Here is a 9,838-nt window from a genome sequence, read left to right on the forward strand (position 1 = left end):
TGAATTCATACAGCAATTTATTGTACTTAGAGGGAAGTTGTTAGGATTTTTGGACTGAGAGGCATGAAAACTGGAATGCAAATGAATTGTGAATGACTAAATACCGGTTTGGTCAGACAGCAACTCTACATTTCCTGCTTTTCAGACTTTAGGGAAATAAGCAATTTTCAGTAACAAGTTTTTTCCAAAACTTGTTCAGTTCCAAGTAGGCTGTGCTGGTCTGGATATCAAGGAGGGACGTGGGGAGGCAGGATAGGTTAGAGCTTTAGTTCGGAGCCAGTCATCAGCATACGGCTCTTCCCAGTATTGCTCCCCGTAAGACCTCCCTTCTGTGATAGCTGTTGGCATTTGACAAGATCAGGAGCCAGCAATTACCAGACAGGTCGGCTATGAATACTTGTCTATAGGAACTAAGGAGGCATCTGGAAAAGGCAACCTCAGGAGGACTGGAGAGGTGATCAAGTAGGAAGGGACCTGAGGTAGGAAGAAGACCTTGCCAACAGCTCTGCTTTGACATATCTGAAAGAGCATCCTCCACAATCACTTGTTTATAAAATTAATCTGAAGAGATTATAGCCTGCAGCCAGAGTAGCAGCTGACCACCCAGTCAGGCATCCAGGTTTCAGCTGGGGAAAGGGAATCCTTTTCATACTTGCTTCTCTAGCAAAATTGGTTACTGGTGTTGTCCACAGCTACCCACACTAGGTACCAAATCTTGTCACTGGACAAGATCATGTCATTAATAATCGGTGTTGGCTTCCATGGTAAGTAGGGTGGGTCATATGGTTGCATGGTGTTTTTGTTCTGTTGTTCATGTTCTTCTGTTGTTTTGCCATGTTGTTCTGTATTACACAATCAGTTCCTAGTTTGGTGTTAGCATGAGTTTAACCTTTGTCTTTAATGATGTATTTCTAATCAAGTGAAGTTCTTAGCGAGGCACTTTTAAGAGCTTAAGGGGGCTAGGATCTCAGTGACTGCATCAGAAGGAGCAATGCTAGTTTGTAGCAGTTTAGGATCTGGCCTGCACAGTGTTGAGGGAGTTTGGCTCACCGCCTATCTCTCTTTAGTGGAAAAAAGCCACGTACCTAGCTTTAGAGTTTTCTCTTCTTAGACTTCAAATGCTTTACATGGTTCTTAAATTATCTCCATTTTATATATGGAGAAACCATGGTGTAGGACAGTGGCTCTCAACCCTTTTGAGATGCAAGACTCCCCTCAGAAAGTGCCAGCTCTTAGCTTTCACCTTTTTTTTAACTACAAAAATAATAGAACCTGTTGCAAAGAACTTAGACTACAACAGGTCAGAATGTTTTTTGACACTATCTAAAATCTCTGGGTTTATCTTGTGAATTGTGTATAGATGTATGCACATCTAACAATACTAATATTGCTGCTACAACCTTGAGAATCACTGGCATAGAGGGTCAAGTTTAGTGTCACAGCTGGGAACAGAGCCCAGCTCTGCTAACTCCCATTTCTGCGTTTCATCAGGTGAGTTGAGTCAACCCCTCTCAAAAACTTATTTAATAGAACAAGAAAAAAGGCACTTTCTTCCTTCCTCAGGTAAGTCATTAGCACAAGGAAACAAAGCAGTCATTTTTCATGGAGGTTTATTGTATGAATAAATTATACAGACAAAACACAAGGACATGGACAACACAATACCTTCAACAACTGCATTCTGCTGTTTAAAAACCAAAGTGATCTGTGATTCATGATTGTAAAAAAAATCCAAATAAACAAAGAGTCATGATTGTAAAAAAAACCCAAACAAATATATGCCAAAGAGCTGACAGAGTCACATGAAACAGCCTATAATTCTAGGGGAGCCTTATTAATTCACAGAAGCAATTGTAACAGCAGCGGCCAGCATTACAAAACATCAAACAAAAGCTCCAGTTGACTTTATTTCTTGGGTGGCAGGGAACATGCCAACACATGCTTTACCTAGAACTCTTTGCAGGAACAGTTTGAAGCAGTGGCAGATCCTGGCCAATGCCTCTTTGGTGAGGAGTTCAGCATCTCAATGCAGAAATACTCTCAGCACACACAGGAGAGATTTCAAGCAGACCCCTTCAAGTTCTCTGAGTCTTTTGGGAGAGTAGTCTGAAGTTAGTGGCACAGCCAAGATCACAGTGTTCAGAGAGGGGAGAGTTGAGGGGAATTTCTCTTATAAACTGCATAGGACATGTTGTTTTGTGGTATTAGGGGGGCAGCCAGAAGTGGGGGGTCTAGAGTGCCATCTATTCACATGGCAAAGAAGCCCATAGCCACCGTTGTCACTATGAAGCTAAGGGCAATAATCCACCGTGCAAGAGGAGTGCTGGGCAGCAGGTCCATGTGCCTCATCTTTGCCTTTCCATCATCTTTCACAAGAGCTGAATCTAAAAATCAACAGAAATTTAATTGGTAAGAGTAGGACCCAGACCTGGAAGGGTTTGTTTGACTATGTTAGCTCTATCTCCATTTCTAGTGGTGCATTGATCCTGACATAGTAAAAAAGTGGAGGCTGACACAAGATAAACACCCCAGATGCAGGGCTGATGACACACGTGGCCACTGGTGAGGTATCTTCAACCTATTTAGGCTTGTGCCATAAATCCTCAAGTTCCTCCAAGGTAGGTAGTATAACAACATTATTGCTATCCAGAGGTGCTAGTGAATCTCTCCTTCTTGCAAGGTGCAGAGAGTAACCTCCTTAGTTATAACTTAATGCCTCTCTGTTCCCTTTGCTTTTTTTAAAGCACCCATTTAATAAAATGGCAGGCACACAGTGCTCCCTATGAGATATTGTATAGAGAAAAATCTTAACTGAGAACCAAACCAGGCTTCCTCAGCTAGTTGTGCAAAGATTGACACATCCTGGCCACTGCTGGTTTCCACCTGAGTTCTAGTTGGAGAAAACATTGTATGGCAGTGGCTGGCAACCTGTGTCTTATGGAGCCACTGGATCCAGCCTGCAGGGATAGGGCCTTGACAGCACCTGACAGATGTGCTCTCCCTGAATCATAGCTGAGACAAGTGGCAGCAGCAGCTGGGTCTGAATACCTGCTCTGGAATGGGTCATTCTGATCCACGGCCAGAAAAGGTTGCTTACCCTTCTTCTATATGACCTCAGCCTGACTCCCTGGCCTTGTATTAGCTCTCACTCACCAGATGGTTCTTGTCTGAGATCCCTTTTACACAGGCCTCAGTCTACTCTTGTCTCTCTACATCTCCATGAGGACAGCCCCACTTTTCAGCTGAAGAAGGCTGGCTGACACAGGACTCCTTCCCAGCCAGCCTTAGTTGATCAGCCACCTGCCAAAGTGCCTTGCATATCTGCTGGGAGCCTCTCACTCTTCCCTGGCTACCTTCTTGTTTCAGATGTCCCCAGGTACAAGAACTTAATTATTTCAATTCCTTGCTGTCAAACAGCATCACTTTTCTCACGTGAAAATGTGGATGCAACCTTACCTATGGAGCCTGATTTAAAAAAAAGCAAACCCCCAAAACAAGGGACTGATTTACACTGAGTGGATTACATTTGAACCTCCCTGTACTGTTTCAGCAATAGCAGCCTTTTGACAGAAGATGGAGCCATTTCAGTTCTACAAAAATGTTACAGAGGTTTATCCAGTCATAAAAAAGGCAGCTTGCGCAAAGCTGAGAAATCAGACTTCTGAGGACTCAGAAGGCAGCTACAAGATTTCAAGTAGTAGTGATAACCGAGTAGAAGCCATATGAAAGCTCAGCGTGACTTGTGTAGTGTCTTCCCAACACTTACAGCAAGAAAACAATACATTTCTCATACTCTCCAGAAAGATTTCCTGACCACAAGCACAAGAAGTTTCAATCCAAAAAAAATGGATATTGGACCAGTCTACAAACCCAGAAATGGAAGCTTATAATGAAAATGCATTCTAAGTCTGGATGGTAGCATCACTACCATGATAAATTAGACCTTAATCCCTGTCTTTGCTTGTAGAAGTGGTCTAAGTGGGCTTAATTATACAAGTTGGGCCACTGGAGTTATACTGGTGTAAGACCTGAGAGAGTCAGGCCAATTAATTATAAGCCTTCATAACAGTCACTATTTCTGCAGTCTACAACCCCAAAGGTTTTGAGCCACCTTTGATGTTTCTAGGAATAGTTTTTCTCACACTCACTGCTAATCAATGCTGATGAAGTGGACAAAAAAGATATTGTGGCAAATTCCTGTTTCTCACCTCTCAGTGATTTTGACAGTCCAGAAAAGGTTAAGGAAAGGAGGGGAAAGAGTAGCTACAAATTGAATTTGGAAATGTGCTTACTGTGCTCATGTGTTCTGTTCGTGTTCCTTGTGCGAAGCTCTGGCTTCTGTTGTGCAGGGCGATTGTTCTCGTGGCCCTGAGACACCATCTTCTGCAGCTCCTGAAACAACTGGGAACAAGAAACAGCCTTGTCATTAGGCAGCGGGGCTTTCTTCTCCCCTCACTGAACCCCTTCTGACTGCATGAGATATTTCAGGACATTGAGAAAAAGCCATCTTGCTCAGATTGGCACTTGCTGAGCCTTTAGCTTTGGTTTTACCAGAAAACATTTTACCTAGTAGTGGTGAGGTATTTCCCTTTAACCAGTTTATCCTGCTGGCTTGTTTAATAGAGACATGCTATGAAGTTGGTGAAGTGCTCCTTTAGGACAACTCGAGAAAAGGTTGATTCCCACTGTTCCTCCAGATCAGAAAGAAAGCGGGGTGTTTGTTTGTCTGTTTGGGTTGGTGTCTACACAGGAGTTGAAGAGAGGGAAATAGCAGGGTGATGAGGCAGATGGTCTCTGATTCTCACTCATAAAATAAACCCTCATTCAAGCCCTGTAGAAGCTCCATTACCCAAAAGGTAGAGGGGAAAAGTCTTTTGGAAACCATTCTTTTATCAGGCTTATAAAAGCAATTTCCCTGTGAAATAAACTTCACACAAGTCTTATTAGCTCCCAGTAAGACATGGCTGGCTGGTTTGGTTACTCACTTGTATATTTAGCAGGAATGTGTTCTTGGCTTCCTCCAAGACTTTGTCTTTGGTGGCTGGGTCCATCTCGATGGAATTCATCCGGGACCGGTAGAGCTGCTTAAACTTTGTGGCACTGGACACACCATCAAAAGTGAAAAAAGCTAGGCCCTCTCCAGTAACAGGTAACTGAAGAGCTTTCTGGGCTATCTTCTTTAGCACCTGCCCACCAGACAGATCTCCCAAATATCTTGTATAGGCATGGGCTACCAGGGTCTCAGGTTCATGCTGACCCACATAGTGGATCCTCTCCACATATTTCTGAGTGGCCTGGGAACAAGGGATCTCTTCCCTCCATGTAGGGCCATAGAAATACTCCAAGTCTTGTGCCAGGGCATCTTTGCGGTGAAGCTCAGCTGGGAAGTAAACGGGGGCATAGCCTGGGTGCTCCTTGTTACGCTCAATCTCCTCCTCCAGAGCAGAGTAGATGTGGTACAATGAAGCTGTAACCAGCTGAGACAAAAGGGAAGGAACAAATCAGCCACAATATGTCCTTCCTTCTAGCTTGATATGCACATAACTTTAATGTAATAGGATGTACCTATATGTATACAGTGTGGGTGTCATTCACACTGGTTATTGATAAATCGATATTCCCAGTGTTGTCACGTTACAATCTGGCACAGGGAAGTCACAGACACTAAAGCCACAATATGTCATATCTAGTCTATTCCTTTTGTCCCCCAGTCAATACATGTGTTATTCCCAAAGCTAGATTTTTGGTGCACTTTCCAGTTCTGGAGCATGGTTTCTATCCCTCCCCAACACCACGAAAGACTTTTAACTCTGCTATCTATTCATTCAGTGGGCAGGTCTGCCCAGGCACTGGAACTGCAGCCTCAGTCCGCTGCTTTTGGAACTTTATATAGGGTACTTGTTTGCTTTCACTTTGATCACCTGGAAGCTGGATAGCAATGTCTTTTCTCTGATAGTTGACTGCTGGTGTAAAAAAGGGGCCAAAAGCATGTTTCCATCTCTGAAACATGATTTTCTGAAAATATTGGTATGAGCTGTGTGCTTGTTTCTTTATTTGAAACTGGGTTTCTTTTCATCCCATGCATTGTCACCAGTAAGAAAAGATGCATATGTTTACATAAGCACCATATTCAAATGTTGTCCTTACTCAGTCTTGAAAGGCCTTAGTGGAGACAAAGCAGCACAGATGGCTCAAGCTTGTTTACAAGTTCTATGCCAGTGTACAAACCAGAAAAGAAACTTGTTCATTTTCATGGATTGGCATTGCGTCTGCAGGACTGACAGCACTAAAAAGCAGCACATCTACTTTTGCAACCAGTCAACAGATGGGACTCTGAATGCACACACTTGAAAGCAACTTGGATGAGGAAGAAAGTGGTCTTTCTACATAGCCATTTTTCAGAGTAAATCTGTAAATTACAAGAAATGTAATATAGAAATATGAGCCCGTTAAACTCTAATCCTGTTTATCAGGTACTTGGAAAAGTCTGACAACAGTATAGATAAGATACAGAAACAGTGCTTGAAGGAGCCTTAACTAGGTTAATCGATATTTTCCAAGCCAACTAAGACATCAGTGCAAATTGTGTGGCTTTTGGTTGGGGTTGAAAAATTCAACCGGTGAGGTCTGTATTTAAGAGCCCACTGTTACATCTGATTCTCTCAGACACCATGTGAGTATTTTAGAAACGGATCCTATCTTCTGGTCTTTGCAGGGCCTGACCTTCTGTGTTCCTATGAACACCTTTTGTATTTCACTAGGCTATGCTGGATCTCTAGTGGCAGGAGTTCAGCACCTAGGATTATCTTCAGAAACCCATGGATAATTGACTTAGCCTAGCTATTTCCAGCACATCACCAGTATTCGCCTTTCCCATGCACCTGTACTCATAACAGAGACCAGCTCAACAACAAAGCACTTCCAGCTCAACAATAAAGCATTTACACACTGGATCACCTACACACCCACAACTTGACAATCCGTGTGTCACTTCCTGTTGTTTAACAGGGCTTTCCAGCTTAGGTGGCTTCCCTATTTTTTATGGCTTTGGCATGTGGCTCAGGATTATTTATCCCAGGTTTGGTTTACATAGTATCCAGAACTTGTTCTTCTGGACCTGAACAAAAATAGTGTTCTCCTGGGTGTTTGCAACAGATAGAGTCCACTCAGATTCATAGGTGAGCTGAGCAGTTGCGCCCTCACCTTCAGTACAGGACCACATTATAGTTCTTATATTGAAGGACAAAGTGCCAGAAACTATTTCACAACTTGACAGACCTTGCTTTTAAGAATAATTTTCAATAACCAAGTCAAGCTGTCCTGGTCTCATTAACCCTTATTACTTCTAATTTATACCCACTTAAGCTGTTCTAATGCAATGGTGCTCAACCTTCTAGCCCCATGGGCCGGATGCGTGGATCAGGGCCAGTCTGCATGCTGGATAAGGGCCTCACTGTGTGCGGGTGCAGCCTAGCACACTGGGCCACATCATCCTGCCTGTGGAGCTGTCCACAGGTCCAGAAAATTGGCAGCATGGGAGTTGCAATTAACGCTACCACCACTCTACCACTGCCATCTTTTTTGGATATATGGGGAAACCCCCTGGCTGGGTGACATGGCCTCCAGGGGTTGATCTGACTGGTTGGCTGGAGGTTGAGCACCATCATGATTGTAATGAGTTCTTCACCTTCACTGGTGTTGTAACCTTTCGTATGTTTGTACACAATTATACCGCCATTAGACATCACTTAACCATAGTAAAACCCCTGGCATCCAGTTGCTTGAGTACTTCTTTGTAAAGCATTCCTTTGAGTTCTTTTATCTTCTTTATGCAGCCTTGGCAACGTAAGGCTTATATTATGCCCCTCAGCCAATGCATCCTTGTATAGATGCCCCTCAGCCTAGCCTTCCAAGGCTTATATGATGCCCCCCTTTGCCATCCATCAAGACATGTACAACTTTACAACACCATTGGCAAGAGGGGCTGGTAAGACACTTACACAGCCCTCGAGTTGTTTTGGGCCAAATGGTCATCTTATAAGTGACATGATATTATGTGGTTGGGATACAAAGACTTTTGTCCTTAAGGAGAAAGGAGGGCAAATGATACTCTTGGTACAGCCAGTCTGAATAAGCTATAGATAAATATTCCCAAAGTGCACGCCCTGCATCACCCAACCGTTTCCTTCACTGCCCCAAACAATGCTACCAGGAGTACCTTAAATTCCTGGAGTGACACCTGCGCCTTCTGAAACTTCTTCATGAACTCTGTGTTCTCTGCCTGTTCATGCACCTCCTTGGTGGCTTCCTTTATGGCTTCCGACAGGTCTCTGGTTGTGCTGGGAAAATGGACAGAAAAAGGTGTCAGTGTCCAAGGTACCTCACTGTCCCCTGCACAATGAGAATTAGCTCTCTGGGAGCAAGTAAGGGGTGGAGGCTGGGAGGAGAAAGCAGTACCCCACTCCAGGAGGGCATGAGTGGCGGAGGTTCATCAGCATTTCAGCTTCTGTCCAAACAGGGCAGGGGAGAGGGTGAAAACTGTCAAACCCTAGGTGAAGGGGAGTATCCCAGTGGAGAAGAGGTAGAAATGGGACCCCAAATCCTATCTCAAGGAACATGGGGAGATCAAAGCTGTTCCTTTTTCTGGATAATTTCCCTCTGGTTCTAGTCCCTTCACTCACTTTTCAGGGCTGGCCATCCTGGATGTTTCCATTTCTCTTTGCTTTCCTTTCTTCTCTTCTTTGCTCCTCTACAGCCTTCGTATGATCTTTCCCTCTTCTCTGTTCTCTCTCTCGTCTCACGACTCTTGGAAGCTGCCGAGCTGAGCTGTCCGTTCCCTGCACCCTGCTTTATACTTCGTCAGATCATGTGAGCAGCCCAGAAAACAGCTGGCCTCCATCCAAGTTTAAACTTATTGTGACATATTTACTTTGCTACCAGGAGAGGGCTGAGAGACTTCTAGGCAGCTTGCCCAGGCTTATTAACCCCTTTTCTGCCCTGACAATGTGAACCAGATAATCCAGAACAATAAATGGTCCAAGCTTCTTGTACATACGCTGACTTTCAAAAAAAAAAAGGAGGGGGAGGCATTTAAAGGAGGACTAAATGCAAACGAGGAATGTGGGCAAGGTCATTAGCTATCGTGTTCCACAGTAGGCGCAGCAAGTTGCAGTGAATTATGCGAGGACAGGGAATTGTCCCCTGCCCCATACAGAAGGCTGAATTATCCAAGTACATGTTAAGGACTTTAAAAATGACGTGCCAGGTCTGGGCCTGAGGTGGAGCTGGAGGTCTGCAAATAGTTCAAGTGATCTGGGTCTCGGGGCAAGAGTAACTAGATGGCTCATTAATTGTCTGGCCTGTATCTGCGACTGGCTTGTGTCTGTCAACTAACTTATCTGGGGAAATTAATAACTGGAAGTCAGAGGGCCCACGTGCGGTGCTTATCTCCAAATTTCAGAAGCTTGGCCTGTGACAATGAAAAATGGATCCACTGGCTTTACTTTGGGGATTACAGTTAAAATGGGACTGCAGTTCTGCCAGGGAAACAGGGCATGAGCTGCTTGACTCAGACTCCTAGCCTGTAGGGTACATGGCACTGATAACAGACTGCTCCAGTACTCTGGTGTGAAATTAGGCCCTCAAGAATTGTATGCCTTCATTTGTTTTTGCATCAAGTGGAGTTAGTTGGCTGCTCAGGAAATATGACACAACGTTTTTACAGTTGACTCAGCAGGGCCATTGTCCAACTACCCCTTTCTCTTAAAGCAACAGGAGCCTTCCAGAAAACTCTTGTAAAGCCCTCGACTTCCTTTCTCACTCCCATATCTTTGCATTC

The 9,838-nt window shown here is 44.1% G+C and overlaps 1 protein-coding gene across 1 annotated transcript; it reads right to left on the reverse strand.

The window, feature by feature from the left end:
- Nucleotides 1-1,593: 1,593 nt before the first annotated feature.
- HMOX1 (heme oxygenase 1) lies at nt 1,594-8,868 on the reverse strand. Its single transcript, XM_090043133.1, has 5 exons — nt 8,682-8,868; nt 8,219-8,339; nt 4,986-5,477; nt 4,293-4,401; nt 1,594-2,384 (listed from the first exon to the last, which is right to left on the reverse strand). The coding sequence occupies exons 1-5, from the start codon at nt 8,711-8,713 to the stop codon at nt 2,248-2,250; spliced, it is 891 nt and encodes a 296-aa protein (XP_089899259.1). The 5' UTR covers nt 8,714-8,868; the 3' UTR covers nt 1,594-2,247.
- Between the last annotated feature and the right edge of the window lie 970 nt (nt 8,869-9,838).

This window comes from Crocodylus siamensis, chromosome 4 (genome assembly GCF_052110815.1).
Source record: "Crocodylus siamensis isolate JL-2025a chromosome 4, ASM5211081v1, whole genome shotgun sequence".
In the NCBI taxonomy this organism is placed as follows: domain Eukaryota; kingdom Metazoa; phylum Chordata; order Crocodylia; family Crocodylidae; genus Crocodylus; species Crocodylus siamensis.

What these genes read in the sequence shown, in the direction of transcription:
- HMOX1 (XM_090043133.1), bottom strand. Translation starts at nt 8,713, where the DNA reads ATGGAAACATCCAGGATGGCCAGCCCTGAAAA. An exon ending in AGGATGGCCAGCCCTGAAAA is followed by an intron (nt 8,340 to 8,681) that starts GTGAGTGAAGGG and finishes CCATTTTCCCAG; the next exon opens with CACAACCAGAGACCTGTCGG. An exon ending in CATTCCTGCTAAATATACAA is followed by an intron (nt 4,402 to 4,985) that starts GTGAGTAACCAA and finishes TCTTGTTCCCAG; the next exon opens with TTGTTTCAGGAGCTGCAGAA.